The sequence below is a fragment of the Melospiza melodia genome, chromosome 4, assembly GCF_035770615.1.
Source record: "Melospiza melodia melodia isolate bMelMel2 chromosome 4, bMelMel2.pri, whole genome shotgun sequence".
Classification (NCBI taxonomy): Eukaryota; Metazoa; Chordata; class Aves; order Passeriformes; family Passerellidae; genus Melospiza; species Melospiza melodia.
In genome coordinates, this window is record NC_086197.1 from 22,939,511 (window position 1) to 22,962,292 (window position 22,782).

Consider the following 22,782-nt stretch of genomic DNA (forward strand, 5'->3'; position numbering starts at 1 on the left):
TCGAGGCTTTTTTAAAAAAATCCATTTTGGAATGTGTCTTTCTGAAACATTTGTGATAGAACAAGGCCCAGTTTCATTTTCGTGAGATTTTTTTCCTTCCAATTTTGGTAGAATTGGAGCAGTATTTTTCTCTGAAAAAACTCAGTTAAAAAGTTTCATTCCCTTTTGTCCCTATGGGCTTGACTTTATCCCTACTACTCAGGCTGGCCAGCATTTCTGCACAGCCTTCATTTAACCTCTCATCACATCACATCACAGACTTTCTCCATTATTCTGTGGTGCTCTTCTGGAAAGTTAACCTTGCCTCTGGTTGTATTTTTCCAAAGAGTTGGAAACAAGTCCTTCATAATCTCAGAAAGAAAAACATCCCAGGGCCTCTTGTTGGTGCTTAATTAAAACATAGAGCAACAGTTATTATTATTATTATTATTATTATTATTATTATTATTATTATTATTATTATTTATTATTTATTATTATTATTATGTTGTTTTTGTTGTTGTTGTTGTTGTTGTTGTTGTTGTTGTTGTTGTTGTTGTTGTTGTTGTTTGGTTTGGTTTTTTGGGGTTTTTTGTTTGTTTTTGTTTTGTTTTTTTAAGGAAGGGTGATAGTCACAGTGTCAGCTGTGAAATGACAAAATGACAGAAACTTAGCCCTGAATAAAATTCCATATGATGACTAAGTAAATGGAAAGCTACAAGTAAAAAATAGTAAGCCAAATACACACAGGCTGTATTTGACAGTGAATCAAGGAATCCAGCAGGGCTTGAAAGGTACCTTAAAAACTGGCATGTTGAGGCCAGATCAAGGTATGCTCATTGGTGCAGTTTGGTCAGCTGTTTGTCTCTGCTCTGGTTACAGATGTTCATGCTGAACTTCTCAGCTTTGAAAGTTCCATGATGTTTTATTTTTTGTTCTGAGGTGTTTTGGTGAAGCAATTCTTTAGCAAAACTGGCTGCTAAGGGGGTCATAATCCATCAATGACTCCCAAAGCACCCCCCAGACCAATTCCTGAGGCCTTGAAGCAGGAGACTGCACACGATGCAAAGTGATGCAACAGATCCAGAGTCTTGTAAGACAGTGTCAAACCTGACTCCCCAGGGGAGGTATCTGGGTCTTCCCACCTGGCCCAAATGTATATTAATCCATGAACTCTATGTTTTTTTTGGGGGACCCTCACCACTAAGAAGACAAGATGGAGAGGATCAATGGGATACCACAGAGTGGTGATATTTTCTGCTTAATCTGTCCCTGTCACTATCTCTCTCTCCCCCTACTCTTTTCTATTTCTCTCTCTCAGGCTTACTGTTAAATAAAATCCATACTATTGACTTTGGCATATAGTCTTATTTGCACTAATTCAGGCAGAGGCATCTCCAAAAATTTTAATAACCGGATCTTAACAGCTACATGAGGGCAAACAGTTGCCTAATTAACATCCTATGCAGGAGAATAGGAATTGGCTGGGGCAACAAGGAGTGATTGAGCACATTGAAGTGAAGTTTGTGTTCTCCTGCAGAAGGTTTTAAGGGGTTTGCTGGTATGAGGTAAAGCCATTGTGGCATTGGTAGCCCCAGTTTCCCCACTGGCAGTATCTCCACACGTACCATGCAGGCAACCAGCAATTTTATACTCCCAGCTCTTAAACCTTTTAATCTCCTTGTCTTCTGAGCAATGCTATAAATTAGCAGAGTACCTTTTTTCACCCCATCTCAATTTTTTTTTCCTTTAGAAAACAAATTCAATTGGCTTTATTCTTTCAGAGTGAAAGGCAGTGTTGTAGGAATTGTGTTTGAATTAATTGGAATGTTCTTTTTCTTGCTAATATGTTATTGCCAGTATTTGTTTGTTTGTTTGTTTGCTGTGTGTTAATTTTTGGATAGAACAGAAAAATCCAGAGACAGCTGGATATACATTAATCTTAGCTAAAAGCTTTTCAGCAGATTAACCCTGAGGGGCAAAAAGGATGTGAACACAGCTGAAATAAATAATTGTTTTCTATTTCAAAGAATAAAGCTCTTTATTTTGGGGATTCACACTGAGAATTACAAAATTATCTCCTCCTGCTTTTTTTCAGACTTGCCTTTATAAGTGTCATGAGAGAAACTTTATACTTCTATTTCTGTTGAACTGATGAAATATATTGCCCAAATCCCTCCTGTCCCTCTCCTGGACTACCATTGGTAGCTCTGATTTCTTAGGGATTTTATCTGTTTATGGCAAATTTGCTGGGAATTCATTAGACCTAAGACAATCAAGGAGTGTGGGACGTTTGTATAGTTTGGTGTTTGTGCCACACAATGTTCTTGCTGTGTCCTGTAGATTCCATCTATTACTGTTTGATCCTGGAGCACAGCCAAAACCCTAATGGAGATATGAGGGGTAACTACTGAGCATCCAGCACGTAAAGAACGAGAAATAAAGAGTCAGAGTTTCATTTTTGAGGCAGAAACTGAAAACTTGAAGAGTAAAATGTGTAAAAAAACCTTTTAATTTTGGACTCAAAACAGTCTTTTGCTCTCATGGTGTTGTGCAGGTGTGCCAGTAGTTCCTCTGCCACAGAGGAGCTACTTTGGGCACAAATCCTTTGAGCATTTCACACTGCTGACTCTGGCACAGAAAATTGCAGCATGGCCAGGGCTAATAATGAGCAGAGCCCTGTGTGGGACAGGTGAACAATTTGCTCGAGTAAAATCCATGGGCAAAAAGGAGTTTGCAGCTCTGCCATGACTGCCACATGCTCTGACCGCCCTCTCTCCTGGCACTTGGGACTTTGCCAACTCTTTTGCCTTTGAACCACGTTGGACAGACCCCACTGTCCCTGTGCTGCTCAAAAACCACTGCAAAACAAAACAAAACCCCAAGGACACCCCCCAACTCTAAACTTAAAAGCAAACAACCCCCGTCCGCCCATTGCTTTGATCCAGTGTTTCCACCTCCTCTTTTATATATTTGTGACTTCACTTCAGACAGCCTCATTGCAGAGGAGGCTGCTACAGCAATTCCAGCTGTCTAGAGAAGGAAGTTTTCACATGCCAGCTAAGGATTCCATGTTCCAGCTGCTGTGGTGCAAGCAAGGAGCAGTGTCCACAGTGACTGATGGATGCAGCACAGGAATGTCTCAGCTGGGCTTGGGGGATTTTGCCTGTGGAAAGGAAGCTGACACTCAAAAAGGACACATCAAATACAGAGATGACTTAATGACTCCTCTCAAAACTTCATGATGTGGTGCAAGGGGGAGATTTGTATCCATAGTGTGTGGAAGAGAGGTCTGGACAAACATATTTAAATTACTGCAATCTTTTTGTCTGTTTTTAAACCAGTGTCTGACTGCAAATCCATATGCACTCTGTCTTTGTCATCTTCATCAGAGCACTTGAAAACTTCATAAAGGTTTCCAGGTTGTTTCCTTGCAATGTCAGACTTGGACATATGCCTCTTTTTAGGGACCAGTTAGTTTCCTTCCCAGTGGCTGGAATGGGGCTGTGGTTTGGATCTGTGCTGCACACAGGGCTGATAACACAGAGGTGTTGTTGTTATTGCTGAGCAGGGATTGCACAGGGCCAAGGCCTTTCCTGCCCCTCAAAGGCCACACTGGGGAGGGGCTGGGGTGCCTGGAGTTTGGGAGGAGACACAGCCAGGACAGGTGACCCTGACTGACCCAAGGGATGCTCCAGACCCCCTGACATCATGCTCAGAATGTAAAGGGAGAGGAAGAAGGAGGAAGGGCTGGGATATTTGGGGTGATGGTGTTTGCCTTCCCAAGTCACCATTCCACAGGACAGGGCCCTGCTCTGCTGGAGGTGCTGAACACCTGCCTGCCCATGGGAAGCAGGGAATTAACTCCTTGTTTTGCTTTGGGTTTGTGTCTGGCTTTTGCTTTCCCTATTAAACTGCCCTTATTTCCACCCACGAGTATCCTGGCTTTTATCCTTCCTATTCTCTCCCTGATCCCACTGGTGGGAGTGACTCTGTGGTGTTCGGTTGCTGTCTGGGGCTAGACCATAATAAGACCTGAGATGGTGAGAGATGAACTGTGCAGCCCAAGGGCTCAGAGAAAGCTTCTGGCAGCCAAAAACCCACACGACCTCCAGTTGTGGTCTGGTGTTGAGGTCGTAACATGTGTCTGGCACATTCTCGATGACAGATTGATTCCTCAGAATATATTGTCAAGGAGATTTGGAGAGAGGATATTTTAGGTAAAAGAAGAATTCCAAGAACATCCAGGAGTCTTCTGTAGCTTGCTTTCCAACAGTTTATTGAAACACAAAGGATAATGGAAAGAAATTAAAACTTTTACTGCCCATATGACATTGTATTTCCTGTTGAGCTAAATGTTTTGGGGAGAAATATTACAACTGAATTTTAGCACATTCTTTAGCATGTTTTGGTAGGGACTAACTGCTGCTGCTAACTGAGGCTGCATGTGCCTGAGCTCCCACTGCTTTCTGCTGGAGCTGCAGCCACAGAGACCAGCAGGGGAGGAAATCTTCCTCTGCTTGACAGACAGTTTATAAAAACTGGATAAGTCTCCACTGGTTTAGAAGTCTTCCCCATTGTTCCTCTATCAACATTATAAGAAATCACTTGAGCTCCCTGGGGAGGGGCATCTCAAGACATTCCTGTAATAACCTAAGCTCACAGCAAAATTTTGGCTTTGGTTTCACCATAGGCATTTATTTCCTTTGTATTTTTCAGTTTCTTCAGAGAAGAAAAATTTAGACCATCCATTTTATTCTTTCCTGGAGTTTATTAATCACCAGACAGCAAGCAATACTTCCTGTAGAGAGTGGTTGTTATTGCTTTGTTCTTGCCTCTAATATAAATATTTTTGAGATGTCCTTCTAACTGAATATGTTTGCGTTAAATCAGCAGTTCTGTTCTGTTTATTAAAACCAAACTTTTCCTTATTGAGTATTGTTGTAGAATTAATTACCAGCCTGTTGCTGAGCTCCTTTCTTTTCCAACAAGAGAGGATTAAAGCAGCAGATGCTGGGAATACGTCAGCCACAGCAGTTTTCATAAAGCTTTCCTCAAAGACTTGAACTTGCTGTTCTGTTATGTACGTGTCTTGACGTGGAGATCAAATGAGACATTAGAAGAAACTCCTTGTATTTACACCCAAGAAGTCCCTACTAGGAGGGCCAGAAGGGAAGACTCTGCAATATTCTGCAGGCAGGGCAATTTTATTGGTGTCCTCTCTTTGATACAGTCCATGGTGAGAAATAGCCCAACTTTTTGCTTCATACCCTCTTCTCTGAATGCCCTACAAGCTCCAGGTGTGATAGTGAACTGCTAAGACCTGGCTGCCACCAAATGTATCCCACTCAACCTCTCTGATCTGTACCTTGGAGCTACAAAGCACATGGAAACCCATGAGTAGTTCAGCTAAAACCAATGACTTTGGGTATGCCAAGGTAGGTTTTCTTGGATGAGAAACTTTTGGCTGAAATGGGAAGAAAAAAAAACACTAAGAAAATCCTGCCATAGCTTTGGCAAAAGCTTCATGTTTTGCAGAGGCCCCTGCCACCCAGTTTTATATTTTCCTGTTAGTTCTGAAGTTTTCTGTGTGTCTTCCGGGTAGCCATTTTGTAGTGCTTGTTTTCCTGTAGCAGCACTGGAGGAATTAATGATCTAAGTTAGACAGGCTTGAAGGGGATGGCCAAGCCAGTGGCTCAAGACAGGACACGGCACAGAGGAGGAGAGAGTCTCTCAGCCAAGCAGGCTGAAACTTTCTGGGTCTGGGCCAGACCGTTCTTCATGCTTGCAGACACATCCTTGGTATGTGCTCACATGCCCTGGGCAAGTGGCGGCTCCCTTTGATCGGGGGTGATCTCTGGGTGTTTGACTTAGCCTGGGAAAGGAGCCTGGCTGAGGTATGAGCCCGCTGCTTGGGTATGTGCAAACAGGGGGGAGAGGGTTCCCTCTGGCTCAAGGGCTCACAGTAACCAGGCACACAGCTTGGCCTTCTTTGGACCCTGCTGGTTTTACCCTACTCTGCTCCAAATTTATTTGCTGCTTGCCAGCTCCCCGAGGTTTGTCTCCTCATTTCACCTCAGCAGCAAAGCCAAAGCCCAACCCTGTGGTGCAAACTGGGTAGCACTCCGGCAGCAGAGTGTGGATGTGAATCACAGATCCAAAGCTCACACTTAAAAGTGTTTTTCAAAACTGCTTCCTTCCCTGAGGGCATGCAGATGTTCCTGGCTCCCTGAAAAACAGAAGGAAGTGCCTCTGTTGCCTGGTGATGGAATGAGGCAGAGAGTGATGGGGCTGGAAAACCACTCCTGCGACATGGGGAGACCTGGCAAAGGGAAGAGCAGTGTTCCATGGATTGTGCCTTCTAGGAGAGGATAGCACAAGGGACCCTGGGTTAAACCTTGGAAAGTGGCCATGTAACAATCTGCCCATAGCATCAGGTTGCAAGTTTTACACAGCTCTGACAGAGTCTATTTCAGGAACACGACTTGGTCCAGAGCACGCTGGACCTCCAGTGTGGGCTGGTGTCAGAATTGCATTTGGGAGCCTCTAGTGACTACACAGGTTTGGGCTGCAGCAGGCAGAGAATGGCATTTTGCAGCTCGTTAGGAAAGAGCACAGTCCAGCCAAAATATTCTTTAAGTGTTGAGAAGAAGAAGTGAAACAGAGAACTGGATTTGACCAAACTGTCCATTCCTGCCAGCAAGGAATGTGTGTCTCTGCAAAAGGCTGTTGGAAGCCTTAGTGCGTACAATCTTACAGCTGAGAAGAAAGAAGATTTCTTAATAGCAGTGGTTCTCCCATGGCCTGCTTTCCTGTTGTCTGAACACTGGAGATTGGGAGCAGAAGTTGAAAGTGTGTTCAAGTAGTCCAAGTATTCCTGTTTTATTTCTGTCCTGAATCAGTTCCACTTCTGTGCACTTTTCCCAGACAATTGTGGTTCCCCTTTTCCGGTGCAATGCTGAAGGACCTGAGGCAGAGGAGCAGGTCCCCAGCCAAAGGCAGCAGTCACAGATGCCTTGGGTGAGCAGAGACCTCCCTGCACAGACTGGGGGGGACAATGGTTTAGGAGGTGAAGCTGTTGGTCCTTGCAGAGAAGTCTTTGCTTGCTGAGGGCCCTGTGTGGCCACAAATCTCTTCACAGAGAGCAGCAGGCACAACACTCTCCCAGGAATTTTCCTGGGGAAGGCAGTGAGAAGCTTAGAGAAGAAGAGAAAACAATTCTTATCTCCATTCACTGCTCCTGTTGTTCTGCAGATGTGGAATGTGTTATGGAGATTGTTTAATTTACCCAGAGTGATTTGTTGATTGGACACCGGTGAAGGTTGTTTTGATTCCTTTACCAATTGGGTCAGAGCTGTGTCCTGGCTGTCTCCAGACAGTCATGGGTTTTTCTTTTATATTCTTTAGTATAGTATCTTTTTAGTATGTAATTTAGTATAGTATTAGTGTAATATAGTATAGCTTAATAAAGCAGCTGTTCAGCCCCCTGAATCATGGAGTCAGAGCACTTTATTCCCCGGCTGGGGCATTGCCTGTTTCTACTACAGGCCATGACACACGGCTGGGTCTCAGGGAGGGTGGGAGCACCTCCAGTAGTGCAAAAGCATTGCCTGTCATGCTTAGAGTGCTCCTTGTTTATGGGCAGTGTGGGGAGAAGATGTGAAAGGAGAAATGCAGAGCACTAACAGAAGTCACATCCTGTGCCACTGAGCTACAGCCTAGAAACTCCATAAAAATGCAACTGGGGCTTAAGCAGGGCCTTTTATTTATGTGGCATTTCTGTGGGTATTATAAAAAACCTAAATTTGTGAGACGCACAGTATTGCATGATTTCTTTCCTTAGGGTTTAGGGCTTTTAACGTTTTTTATTAGCTGGAGATGATTTCTTTAACAAACATCCATGCAGCTAGCAAAGAAAAGAGGGAGAGGTTGTGAAATGTCTTGAGCTCCTCTATCTGCATAATAATAGCAGATCCAGCACAAGGATGCTGTGTCTCCTTGCTAGATAAATTCCCAACTGGCTTTTTCTGGTGGCTGCTGAGAGCACAATCATTCAGGGAAATAGGAGGTGGACTGTGTGGTTAAAATGATAATAGAGTTTATACAGCAAACCCCAGCTATCACAAGCTCACTGAAGGTGGCACTTCCTACTGCGCTCCCACCCACCCCAGCAGCATTTTACAACATAAATTCTTCCAGCAAAAGCCAGGAATGCTTGATGGAGGTGGCTTTGCAGGGAACAGTTTGATACTGCATAGTAATAGTAGTAATGATGCAATATTCTTAATTCTCAGGACAGCAAATACTGGACAGCAGAGGAGGTAGGCCTTATCCTGGGGAGCAAAAGCCTGGAGGTAAAATGGAACACAGCTTTTCAGATGTTTCAAAGGTTTCAACTGTTTTCAGTAGCCTTACCTGATAAAACAGCATTTTTAAGCAGTAACTATGAGGCAGTCAAAACAAACAAAACCCATGTAATTCTCAAAAGTGCCTTAAATTAAATCTCTGTAGCTGGCTAAGGGGAGACTATTCTCAAATGTTCCCTAGATCAAACTTTGTTTAGTTTGTGTGTTGTCAACACCAAGGATTTAAACCTGATTTTCACTGCTAATTCTCACTACAGCAAAGCAGCAGCAGTAGCTACTCATACCTAATGTATTGGTATGTTCCCCCCCCTACCCCCCAAGTAACATTTTTTCATTTTCCAAATTAAACTAATTGTTTGGAATAGCTTGAGTGAGTGACAGTTTTGTTTTCTTGGAAACAAAAATCAAATCTTAGCTCTCTTTTCTCTCCTTGTCCTTCTGTATGTGTGAGCAACCAGCAAATCAATGAAGTCTCTGCTTTCTAGTAAGAATTAACAGTTTAAAGGAACTGGCTGTGATGCTCCTGTTTGTTTTGACTTGATGATAATGGCAGTCTGCAAGTCAATATCAGCATTTTAACATCTCCCATGGAAATTCCAGGGGTATTTAATTTGCTCCTTGGTATGTAAAAGCTGTTCCTGGTGAGCATAATGTGCTGAATATAACCCTTACTCAATTACTAGAAGCACATAATAAAAATTGTTGAAACTTGGTGAGGGAGCTATAACACACCCAATCCATTGATTTATGTCCTTTGTCTCATCTATTTAACTGTTTTCACAATTGCAGGTGCAGTTTGAGAAGGGGACTGGGTTGCAATTACATGTAATTTTACACATTTATGTATTTTTAAAGCTGTTTTTTGTCCTCTTTCTTTCTACAATACCTTCCATAAATTTTAGCACAGTGGAGTGCAATTGTAGTCTCTTACAGTTGTAAAACCCCTAAGAATTACTGAAGTGTTGCTTTAATGAAAATGATCCTTTTCTACTTTAGAGTTCATGTGCTTTGTTATAGAAGTTCCAGAAATGCACTCTGGCACATGAAGTAAGTGACATTACAAGGGATTTTTCATCCTTCCTTTTAAATTTGGCTATAAAATCTATTTTTGACGGTTTAAGTATATTTCCACAGCACAGTCTCTAGTCTGAGGCTAGTGATCTGATGCTGAAAGGATAATTTCTAATGGGAAAAGGTACTGCTGTGTATAAATGCCAGGACTTCAGTCAGATACCAAGGATTTGGGATGGGCCAAGGAGGACAGCAAGGAGGACAGGAAAACAGCTGAGGAGAACTCAAGCTTGGGGGCAGCAGGACAGAGGAAGAATTCTTTCTGTAAAAGGAAGCAATCTGTTCCAAGAGGTGATGTTGTCAAAAATACTCCCTTTTACTAATGGGAGAGCTGAAATTTCAGCTCAAAGCTCTCAGTATTTTGGGAACATTGTCAATGATGCCTCCTAAACAACAGGTGACAAGGAGACTTGAGAGAGTGTTTAGAAAATCTAAAACTTCCTGGGGAAACTGTCCAAATCCTTCAGCCTGGAAGCAAAAAACAAATTAAATCTCTTTTCCCTGAGAGTTGTTGGTCCTGCCTTTTTGTACAAAGCAAACTAAACTGTGTTTGCCTCAGCAGGAGAGATGAGCCATGTGGGACAGAGTACTTTAGTGTGAAAGTCAAAATGTTGCTTTCTTTCTACTCAGTTGCAGTTTGGCCTTCTCAGCTTGCCTGGAGTAGTGGAAAGATTATTTTTATTTCTTAGCAATCTCTCTTCAGTGTGCCACACTTCCATCTTAAATATCTGGTATCAGCAACTGCTGGAAATGTGAAGCAGACTAAATGGAATATGTATTGATTAATGCAACGGCCTTAATATTTTTTTTTTTTTTTGTGGTGTGGTTTGGCTTCTTGGGGCCCCTTCCCCCCATCTCTAAGTCCATTCTTTGTGTTAAATACACTGTCTTCATTTTACCCTTGTGCAGACCATGGAGTTCTGGTATCTGGGGATTTCCTGCAGAGGGAAAGGAAGCCACAAATTTTGAAGCTATTGAAATACTCAGAAGCTCAAATCTCTACAGCTATTCCAGACAGCCTTTGAAACACTAAAGCAAGTTTTATTACAGAGATTAGTTTACGTTACACTCATTTATTAAAACCTAAGGACATCTTTATAAAAACTACTGTATATAAAGACGAGAGCAGTGCAATAGCAGTGTAAAACACATTTTTGGTTTGCTTGGCAATCACTTTAGAAAGACAACATGATTCATAATATGAAGTTAGAGAATGCTGCAAAAAAATAGGACAGGATCAGACCAGAAACTAGATTAGCAAATCACTGGACCCTGGCACGTGTTGATTTCAAACACCAAGTGATATGGAAACAGTATTATCATCAATTTATCAATAAAGAGAAATCACTGCAACCCTACAATTTCTAGTTAGCTTAATTAGCCTAAAATAGTCTGCTGACTATCAAAATAGACTATTGTACTGTATATATATAATTTTCTTAGTAATTTACTACTTTTGTAAAAGGAGGACTAGAAGAAATGCCTGTCTTACAGAAGAGAACTTTTGAAGCTGAGAAAAGGTGTTTCTTCCCAGCAGTGGTTGAGGTTTTGTTTTTGTTGCTTTACTATTTATACACAGTCACAGGTAGTGGAATAGAACAGACTTTAAAAAATCATTTTGATGTGTTAACTTCATTGCTTCTTCAAGTGGGCAGTCCTCATACAGAAATTACAGCTATAGTAAAACTATAAAAAATAGGTGTCTAAAATAGCTGCTACAATATGCTGAATTATACATTAAGAGGCCAGATTATTTTCACTCTGTTTTTTGTAAAATCCATAACCAGGCATGAAAGATGGTTAAATTACAACACCAAGTCCTGCACAAGCTTTATAACCTAACTTTTTATGTCCTACATTATACACAGCAATTACTAAGAAGTTGGACACAGCTCTCAGTGAAACAGAAGAGAGGAAATTATTTGGGCAGGGGAAGGGGCTTCTGGAGCAGGAAGCTCCCTAACAGCCACTGAGATAGACAGCTGCCATTGTCACATGCGAGGTATAATGTATGCACTTTTTAAAGTGTTAATTTCAGAACCCTTATTTTTCCAAACATATCAGAATGGGCATAGGGAAAAATACAATAATTTTAGTCCAGATAATTTCTTTTAGAGAAGGATTGCATTTGAACCAATCTCTCTGCAGAAATAACTGAAAAATTCATTGCAGTTTATCTGATCCACCATAGTTTTGATCAAGTAAATGCAGAGGAATATCAGAGCACAGCTACAGAGGTGGATGAGGTGTTCAGGTGGCTATTTGTGTAGCCAGTGCTCTTCTCCAGTGTCCCAACAGCAAGGAAGAAGGGCTGATAGAAATGATGGTAGGGAAATATGTAGAGCACAATTTCCCTTTAATTTAAGGCCCAATTAGCATTAGTCTTATTCAGGATCTTTTATTCTGCTGAAGTAGAGAGACTATCAGGTGATTATAACAACACAATTGATGAAAAATTATTCACCAACTACAACATGGATTTATCCATAAATAATTGGTAGGCAAAATCAGAATTTCAGCCAGAGAGTATCTACCTTATATTTACTGGCTCTGTGTAGAGAATAAAAGAAAACAAACTAACAAAAAGCACATCCATTACAAGGTATACGTGTACTAGAAGTAAAGCATAAAACTGCTCATTAATAACGCACAATTCCCAAAGGGAAAAAAACCCTTACAAAATACAGTAAGTCACACAAACCAGTATCTAATACAAATTCCTCTATGAACATAAGCTTTTTCCAAAGCTCTCTGTGGCAGTCATCACCTCACAACGAAAGTAGGTGCTGGGAGAAGTAAAAGGACCAAACAGTTACTGCAGAATGCCACACTGGTTACTGTGGATACTTTTTTGGGTGTCTGCAGGGGTTATGGATCTTGGAGCCAATGGGGAAGTGTGGAGGAGCATGATGTTGGCATGGATGGCATCACCACCAGCCACTCGGTGTGCTTTGCTTTTCTTGCAGAGTTCCTAAGGTGTAACACAGGTGTAACAGCCCAGGTGCACTGTGGCAGCTCCCTTAGGTCTCTCCAAGCTGGGGGCATGTGCAGGAGCTTCTGTGATGAGTGAGAGTGGGCCAGGCTTCGAGCTTTCCTGGGACAGGATGGAGTTTCATCCCTGCAGGGTAGCACTCCCACCTGTGAATTTGTTCTTTTAGGTAATGCCTGCCCCTACTCAGTGATACCTGGCATGTTTAGTTGTTGGTTTACAGAGAAAAGGGGCATGTGCATGTTGGCATGCTACTCAGACTGGGCTTTATTTGAAGACTGGGCTTCCACTCCTGTGATGTCCAGTCTTGTTGGGTCCTCCAACACTATTTATTCCTTCATGGTTTTAGTCACATACCATCCTGAACTCCAGTAGCCAAGAACTGACTCAAATCACTGAGAAGAGTGTCCCCATTAAGTTCAATAGAAAACTAAAATTAATTCAGCCAAAGAGGTACAAAGGGAACACTTGATTATTCATTAACAAGGTGTTCCTCATGTTGCGGTTAAATGGTAAAATGTAAGGTTATTTTAAACTTACTGAGATTTGCAGGACAAAATATTAGACATGAAGGATTAAACTGGCATTATCATGGCTTTGTGTTACGATTTCCAGATGAACTCCTCTGTTTGCTTGTCACTACCAGGTTCTCCATGCAAATATCTTAAATAACTGAATCTCACAGGATTTGCTCATGTAATTGGTACTGTATGATTTTAAAATAACCCTGCCCTGTAGAAAGTTGTCAACCTACTGCAACCCAGTGATCAAGTGCTCCACATACCTCTATGGCAAAGTCATTGCCCTTCTGGCTTACAAATGGATTCTGAGACTTGTGTGGGGTAAACTCTGCAGTCAGGCAGTGGCTGAGGGAATTTGACTATTGCCTTAGAAAGGAGGGGACAATGGTATTATTGCTTTTGAAATAAACAATTTTTGGGTTTTTTTCTGTTTTGCTTTCAGCTTCCAGGAGTATGGGGGTGGAATGGTGTTACATCCTAATAAAGGATGCCCTCTTCAAGAACCTAAATTTAAGATGGGCTCAGATAGTCTTAGCAGAGTCATTGCCAGTGATCTAAAAATGTGCATTATGGTTGAAGTTAGCCTGCAGTCTGACTCAATGAAAGGGCTCTGCTTACCTCTGCAATGCATAGGACCATATGGTTAACAGTGATGAGGATTACCAGCATCTACCCTATTGTGACAAAATGTTAACCAGAGAACTTTGGAAAAACTCACATTCAGGATTCTGACACTTAGGCTGAGATTAGGCTCAAATGGCAATTGATGGATGGGGAGGCAAAGAAAAGTTATCTACCAAAGGTTTGTCTTGTGGTCATTTCCCACCTTTGTGTGGATTTGCCAGAGCAACGTAATTTTCTTCCTACTGAGCATTTTCACAAATATGATGCTTCCTTTCAGAGATAACAGTGTCAGTCTAGAATTAAAATATTGCTTACAGACTACTTTCTCCTGGAGACTCTTTCTATATCATTTGCCTGTAGAAGCTGTTTGAATGGTGTCTGTCTTCAGGTGACTTGCTCAATATTCTTCTTGTAGTCTTTCTCTCTCCTACTTATCCATAATTTTTTCAGCTCTTGTAATTTAGTTGATTTTCTTGAAAGCTGCTCCTTGAAGTCTGGTCTTACCTCTCCCATCTTGAGGCACATCAATATAATTTTCTGGAAGACATAAAGCACAAATGGTTTCCATCATGTTTCAGGAACACCTAACACAAAAGTATTTCCTGTAAAGAAAAACTTGTAGTATTTCCAGCTGCAGATTTAATCTCGGGAGGCAAGAAAGAAGAAGGAAAAGCATGAGGAAGAAAGAGGAGGTGTTAAGAGGCTTCTACCTTCCTTTGTTAGTTCTGTTCGGTCTGGTATGACCTTGTGAGTGCTATTGATAGCTGCATTCTCCTTCTCTTGTTTGATTCTGCATAGCCAGAGTGGGAGGCTAAGCTTGTTTCTCCCTGTTCATATTGAACTGGTCCTGGCTGCTTACTCTGATCCCTATTCCTCTAATAGATGAGAAAATGTACTTCTATTTCCACACATATACGTGGGTAAATAATATATTTATGTGCTTTCCTTACAGAAGTGTTGCAAGTATTACTAAGTTTTTGCTTGCAGCACTTTCTGGACATTACAGCTGCTTTAAATCTGCTGCTTTAATCTTGTGCAGGGTGTGCAGGCTGTGGGGTCCATCCACAGACAGCTATGGCAGGGTGCAGGGGGCTGTGCTGAAAGTCCAGCTAGGGAATGTTTTGAGGCAGACTAGGATCACTAATCATAGTAACAAATAAAAGAAATACGTCTGTTTGCTCAAGCAGGTAACAAGTGCAAGATGCTGGACACTGCAAAGTTGTGTATACAGCCACCAGAGCCACAGCACAACAGTGTTATTTTAATTCACACTGAGGCATTTTTCACAGTACTGTCAGCCAGGGAGGACCTCCAGATAGAAATCTGAGATTTTCTTACAACTCTGAGGGTTTAAGCCTTCACCCAAAACTCAGTCACATGAGACCTCCCAAGGTTTGACAGCTAATTCCTTTCTAATAATCAAGTAGCCTACACAGCATTTTTCATGTTAGAAATACAAAACCAAAAAAATTGTTTTGTTCTGTCACTTGTCCTTTTTTGATATAGGTAGAAATGCATAGTAACACAACATGCAAACCTGCCTCATGTAAGGTCTGCACATCGATGAAGTTTAAAATTAATTGTTCGTATCTAGAAGAGAGTCTCAGGAGACTCAGCTATAACTAATTAAAAAAAAACACCTGGGGAGAAAGAAACTGCACACTATGAGTACATATTATGGCTGGCAGGCACCTCTGTCCTTCCCAGCACCTCCAGTTGTTTCACCTCTTTTGTAGATTGCCACATGTGCTTCCCCTCCTGTGAAATCCTTTATTAATTGGCTATCTACATAGTTTAAATCACTAGACTGTTTAACAGGATACAGTTTCTTTTATTTATCTATCTTTGCTTTTAAATAAATGTTTAGAGATGAAGGAGATAGAGCAGGCATGTGTGTCCCAGGACAGACTGTAATTTTAAACATGTCAGACCTATCAGCCAGTTACTCTTTACCTTTGTGTCCTCAAGTTGCTGCTGGCCAGGTCCTTCTTCGGGTTAAGGTAAAATCAAGAGTGTCACCAAAGTGAGAGTTACTGGAGTTCTTGGACCCAGATGCTGGACAATGCAAGGTTGGGTATGCAGCCACCAGAGCCATAGCACAACAGTATTATCTTAATTCACATTGAGGCATTTTTCACAGTACTGTCAGCCAGGGAGGACCATAGCAAAGTTCATGAATATTTGTCTTCAGCACAGAAGCTAAAATACCACTCCTGTGAGTAGCTCTGATTTCCTGCCAATTCTTCTCCTCTGTCTAAAGCCATGGGAGGATGAGTGGGAGGATGTGGACAGCAGAGCCAGATCCCACTCAGCTCTGGAAGCCTCTTTCAGCAAGTAGGGAGTATTTACCCTGCATTTTCCAAGCTGGATGAGTCTGGGCCAAATCCACAGCTTCTCCATGAAACCAAACCCTCACAGGACAGTTGCTAAGCTAAAAGGTCCTCTTCCCCTACAATAAATGAAGTGAGATATGTGACTGATTGATTGACTGATTGATTGATTCACTGGGGGCTGGACCAGTAAGGTTGAGAGGTACTTCTTCACATCATTTTGCAATAGCAGGATCCCATAAAAATACCTACATTCTCCTAAGAGAGATGAATGCTAATTTCCATGTGCAAGAGTGTTATATTCCAGTCCCCCAACACAGTGTGCTTGGCAACAGAAACCCTGTGTTTGTCACTTCTGGTCACTTCTGCAGGGTTTTAATGCACTTAGAGCTGAAGCTTGTGCTCTGGAGGTGGCTCAGGTTGCTCCTTTTCCCTGTCAGAGATTATGGTCACTGTACAGCACCCCAGACTGCTCAGTGAAAAGCACCCAGGAAAGCCACATCAGCAGGGGGGACCTTCAGATCAGATATTGGGAAGAAATTCTTTACCATGAGGGTGGTGGGGCCCTGGCACAGGTTGCCCAGAGAAGCTGTGGCTTCCCCATCCCTGGAAGTGTCCAAGGCCAGGTTGGAAGGGCTTGGAGCAGCCCTGGTCTAGTGGAAGGTGTCCCTGCCCATGCAAGGGGTGGAACTGGATAAGCTCTAATGTCTCTTCCCACCCAAATCATTCTGTGATTCTGTGATTCTCATTGCTTGACAAGGCAGACGACAACTAAAAGATTGCCTCCTCTTTGACAGCAGTAATTGCTTGGTAGCTCAGTTCTGCTGGAATGAAATGCCATCCGTTAGTAATGAAGGAATGATTCAGAGCCTCTGAAGGCAAGTTTTTCCAGAGATTTCTGCCATTTTTCTAACAAATGAGGTAAACAGCTGCCACATTCACCATTACAAGGCCTCTGGTTAAAAAGTGCCATGGATCATCACAGTCCCCTCAGACCTCAGATGCACCCTGGACCAAGACTTACACGAGTTGTGGCTCATACTTCACACGAAAGCAAACAGCCTCTGCAACTGTTCAGGTTTTACTCTGGCATAAAATGGCACTACACTGATCTGAGCAGGCCTGCTGTGATCTGCATCTGCCTTCCAGCCTGCTCACTGTGACTGGGAGAAAAGCTTTTGCTGTCTCTGGCACAGATAGAGCTGGGATGCCAGGCTAACAAACAGCTTTCTGCAACAGGAAGCCCTTGGTGGCTACACCTGTTGTTACAGGAAATAGGAATGTGCCCTCCTTGCCCAGAAATGGAAGGACAAGGGAGGACAAAGCATGATGCACAAGACTTTGTAAAAGCCTCACCAGCTTGAAAGGGAGGACATGAGAAATTAATTGCAGGACAAGCACTAAATGTCTAAATATATCTCAAGCCAGAAAGAAATAGAAATAGAATATAATCGAATCCCTCTGCAGGTCTGCCAAAGAGCAGGGAAATAATTTTCATCGTTTGGAATCTGTAGACTCCTATGGCTCTATTATACCGAGCATGTAACATTATATCCAAAGTATATAGTGAAAGGTTCCTGCCATACTAATATTATATTATATTATTCCAATACTAATTCTTGAAAGTTACAAAATTCCAGAGTGAATGCCACTCATTCAATCTCAATTTGGCCATCTTGTTTGCATGAAAGAAAGTGGAAAGTCACAGACTTGACTTTTTAGGTGGGGCTCCTCATCTTTTTTTTGGGGAGAACATCAAAATAGCTGAATGATTCAGGTTTTTCCAATGCAGAGGAAACTTCAACAAGAAGAAAAATTTGTGTCAGGTTGGCTCAATACCAAAGAATTGAATTGAATGTTCAGGACTTTTTGGACTGACAAGAAACAACTGAGCATTAAGCAACGGTCCTGGGTGCTGCCATCTTGCCATAAAGGAGCATTGGATTTGCCTCTATTTTCATCCCTAGGCTGAATTACCTCACTTTTGATGGATCACAAATTCTCCTATGGTCTAGCTGTGAAATGCATCCCAGCACCTGCATGAGGTTCAGATGGGAGGAGGACCTTAAGTGGTGGCAAATCAATTTTGTCACAGCCGCTGCTAAAAATGACCACCATCACTGACAGCCTCTGCTAATATTTCTAAATAATAGCTGGCTCAGGGAAGACAGACATCTGGTGCTTAAGAATTTACACAAAAGTCAGGCACTGGACATATTCAACTTGGAAAGCAGCCTGAAATTTCAACTCAAGTGTTCCTCCTGTAGCTGACAATTCTGCAAAAATGGAGAGAAATGTCAAAATATGTTTGAAAGCAAATACTTCAGGATGGCGTTAAGGTTTAAATGGAATAAACGTGCAATGCATGTGTGATTCACCAGAGTTAAACAATGTTGCTTTGCAGGTGGGAAGAAAGCATTTGGATTATTTAAATTTCCCTTGCATTATGCTTAGGGCAGTGTGTTTGCTCACGCTGCAACGAGCTAACATCAGCACAGTGTCTGTGAGTTCAGACAAAAGGTGTGAATGTCACCTGTCAGGCTGTTCTCCCTTCCACCTAGGAAATGCAGCTGGGGACCAGGCACGTGCTTACTTTCACAGCTGAATCGCTTGTCTATGTAATGGGAGCTAATTATCACCTAAGGGCATCCTGTGTAAAAAGGTGATTGCTGTCACCTGTCTCAGACGTTCCATCATTGACTGTTTACAATGGATTACTAGAAAGACTTATTAGAAAAAAACAACTTGTGAAGCAGTTTTAAAGAAGTTTCCATGTGAATAGTTTGTTATGAGTGCTGGTAAGTCTGTTTTTTAAGTTGTTCACCACAATTATTATCGATGCCTTACTTGAAGGGATGGGACTACTGTCAGGCTAAAAACGATTTATTACTCAGATAAACATCAACCTCAAAGACTGTGAGATTTTAGAGGCGTAAGAAGTCGGCCATAGCTCAAGGTAGTCACAAGTTTTTTCATTATAAGGCAATATATAACATTCCAATCCAATAGAAAATTGCCACAAAGTTTATTTTGTTTTGATAGCCTATCACCTTAACTTAATTCTGCTGCACTGCAGATACTTTTATCCAATGGGCTGTTGTTACACGTACACACATATATGTCTATGATAACATCTACACCCAGCTTACTCTGTACAATTACATTGCTACACTATAAAGCCCTTCACCATCTTACCCAATACCATTTCTTACTTACTTAAGGTATATTCTTACTTACAACTAGAGAAATTGAAATTTATAATTTTTCTGTTTAATGTCTGTGTAATTTTTTTTACATCAATCCAAGCTTCTTCCAAGGCTGTAAATCAAACCCTTCAGTATCAATGGAAGTTTCTAGCTTTCCGTTTCCTACAACCACATTTCTTAAGAATCTCACCTTTTACAGACCAGTCTACGCTTGTGCAACTCCCATAAGGGCTCAGGGGATATAACCTGAACTGCACATGGCATCACATCACTTCTGAGAGCTGCTCCCTGGTTTTGGAGGAACTTTAGACACTTTGGGAAGCTCTCATGTTCCCATGGGAGAGTCTGGCTTGGGTAGAGAGAGCTGCTGGCAGATGTCAGGCAGGTGCCTGCTGCCCTGCAGAGGAAGGCTGGTGGATCAGGGGAGGTGCAGGGCTGTTCTCTGTGTCAGAGGGACAGACAAGGACTTGACAGATTTAAACTCCACTGCTGATTATTTTCCAGATAAATCTGATAACAATACTAAGACTTCTAATTACCAATAGCTGTGTACCCCCCACTGGAGTGCACTCATCCATGAGATTGGGATATCACACCACTGGAGGGGCTTTCTTTGCCTCTTTAAATTACTTCTAAATTTGATTCCATGACTTTTTGCTGCTAATATTGAGTTCAGAGATGGTTTTCAGAGGAACACTTTGCCTATACGATGTGTTTGAGCTTCACACTGGTAGACTTACTGGTTTGCTCTTGAGTCTAGGGCAGTGCTGTGATCTGGAAGCCAGAGAGCTGGGAAACAAATTGCAACCAGTCAGGAACTGGTTTTGGTACAGCACTATGGTCACACTACCAAAGATCTGGCTGCCCTTTTGGGAAGTGAGGCTTGGGATCTGCTTGGCTCCAAGGCCTGTCCTACAAAGGGATGCAGGAGGAGCTTTGGCACTTGCAGTGAGCCTGGAGAGCTGCAGCAGGCAAGGACTGGCCTCATCCAGCTCCTTCCCCTGAACTGCGGGCGTTCAAACAGCAGCTGGCTTAACTTCTGCCATTAGTGTGGCTGCCTGGCCAACAGAGCAAAGCTAGGAGGGAAAACTGGTTTCCTGTAGAGAGAGTCTCTGGAATATCTATAATTGTACAAATTAAATACATATTTTGTCCCATCAGCTGGGTTGGGTGGGACAGGAATGAAACCACACAGGATACAATTTTCTCTATTTTTTTTCTAATGGCCATATTTTACCATACTCACTTGCAAAGAGTAGTGATTTGAAACCATTTGGGTTGCTAACATAAATAAACATTACCTACTGTAAATAATGGTTTCTTAAGTAATCCTATGCTCATGAAAGTCAAGTATTTTTCAATTAGTAGCAGTGTTTTTCATTTGGTAGTTCCTGAATTGGTTGATACTCCTGAACACTGTTCTGGGAAGTAAAAACATCCAGGAGAATTTTTGAGGTTTGTTTTTATTTTAAAAGGAAATATGAAGCATTCAAAGTTTTAAATAAAAGTTTTGAATGGAGGAACAGATGAAGGTTTGAGCACATAAACTGAAAGATGATCACTGAAAAGCTATGTTTTTCCTCACTGAAGAGCTGCAGTCTGACTTTTCATGATCTGAAATGTTTTCTTCCTCTTCTTAAGGTTATTTCAGAAAAATACTCAAAACACCCCTTCCAAAATGTCTTACAAGAGTGGATGGCCCATTACTAGTAAAACTGAAAATTAGTTGGGCTTACTAATTCTCCAGATATTTATGAAACTCTTGTGTCACTACCAGGCTGCCTGAAACAGACATGGCTTGAGGCTGAAATTCATCTGGTTGATTGCTGATGAATTTTCCTGCTAATATGTGGCAGTCCTTAAACAGCTGATACGCCTGAACCAAAATTTCTTTGTATGAGTCAAAAAAACCTGCAACCCTGGTTTTGCTATGTAAACAGTCTGAGCTGCTTTCAAGTTTTTTCAAGACCCCAAGGCATCATAATGCCAAGCTGAATGTGGGTATCATGTGAAGAACTCTAGATTATTATTCCACTTGGGACTGTTCTCATTTTCACACCTTTTTCATGTAAGTGGAGTGACCAAATAGCTTTAATTGCACTCCTATCATAGAGTAAGATATTTAAAAACAGAGGAACTATTGCTGGAGGCAAGAGAGTATTTTTGTCTGCTTCTTTAAGATCCAAGTATGTTGCTTTGGAAAGGAGACTTATTGCTGTGTGTAGTGTAATTTAATGGCATAGATACTCTAAGTGGGCTTAATCCCACCTAAATGCAACCATTAGAATGCTAAAATGGTTAATTTCTAGAGAGTTACCTCAGGGTCCTTTATTGTCAACAGAAAACAACTCTGAAGAGCTACTCTACACCTGCAGAGCTACTCTACTCCTCCTCAGAGGGGCTCCAAACAAAACTGATAGTGCAGGAACCTCAGAGTCCCAAGCCTAACTTAGGAAATGAGAAGACCCACTGGCCCCAAAAACGGAATTACAAAAATGTGCAGCAGTAGTGCAGATTTCTCTTAACACCATCTTCACTCTCACACTGCCACATGCAAATATACAAATTTCTACGTAAATATATGAAACTCTGTTTTACAATCCAGTACCACTAAGTGGAAGGGTTTCTGCAGTCTCCATGTTCTGGTTAGAAAACTTCCCTCAAGTTTATTCACGACCAGATTTGATGAACACATATAACAGACCCCTAACATCCTAGAAGATTCTGATGGAAAACCCAAGGCCTGTAGGTATTTCCTCAAACACAGCTACCTCTAAAAAAGGAAGCAGATTCTTATCCTCCATCTGCATGTGCAGTCCTAGATTTTTTTCCCCATCTCACAAATTCAGTTCCAGGAAATGTGAATCCCTGAGGCTCATGACATGCCAAGAGGTGCTGCATGTTCCTGTGGGTGGGGTAATAGATGAGCACTCTCTGGAGCAGGGCTTGATCCTCAATTGGTAGTGCTGTAAAAGCTCTTAAAAAAGCTGTGAACTTGGACTATTTCTGCATCAATGGTAAGGACTGAGCTATCTCTGATTCCAGCTCTTCCCAATTTCCCAAAAGCTGATGTCACCAGCTTTCAAAATCTGTTCCTAGAGAGTGGCTATGACATCCCTCAGACACTCAAATATTCTCCATTTGTGCTGAGTTCTTATACAGCAGTGCCAAACCATTCATCTTAGATCCAGGAGAGCACAGTGGAAATACAGGAGGCTTTACAAGAGCATGCCCTTCTGTGTTAAAATTCAGGTACATGATGGGAGAAAAAAGCCTCCTTTCGTGCTGACTGACAATCTGAATTTAACGGATCCTCTAGAAAGTGAGGTTTAAAAAAAAAAAAACCAGTAAAACTTGGCATGTGATTTAGAATGTAGCTCATTAAGACACTGCCTTTCCCCACTTACATAGTCTCCTAATGCACTGAAAATACTGACAGGGATTTTTAAAAACTTACAAGCACCAAAACTTTGGTTCAACAATATTGCTTGAATCAGAAAGAAGAGCACTTATAGAGCAATCTGGTAATTTTAAATTTTTTTTTAATCTATTTATTTATAAATGAAGGACAATTTAAAAGGCTGTCTGTGCAAGCTATACTCAGTATAGCTCACAGTATCTTTACCTATGAGGATGGTCAATTCTCAGTGTTGTAACAGGTTTTTGCAAGTTACAGCTGAGGGTAAATGCAGCTCA

General features: G+C 41.7%; 1 protein-coding gene across 1 annotated transcript in view; it reads right to left on the reverse strand.

Annotated features, from left to right (window-relative positions):
* Positions 1-10,436: 10,436 nt before the first annotated feature.
* The window catches only part of SHISAL1 (shisa like 1), a 73,606-nt gene continuing 61,260 nt past the window's right edge, over positions 10,437-22,782 (reverse strand). The window contains exon 5 of the mRNA XM_063154279.1: positions 10,437-14,087. Coding sequence (XP_063010349.1) covers position 14,087 — 1 coding nt within the window. The 3' untranslated portion in view covers positions 10,437-14,086. The remainder of the gene's footprint in view (positions 14,088-22,782) is intronic.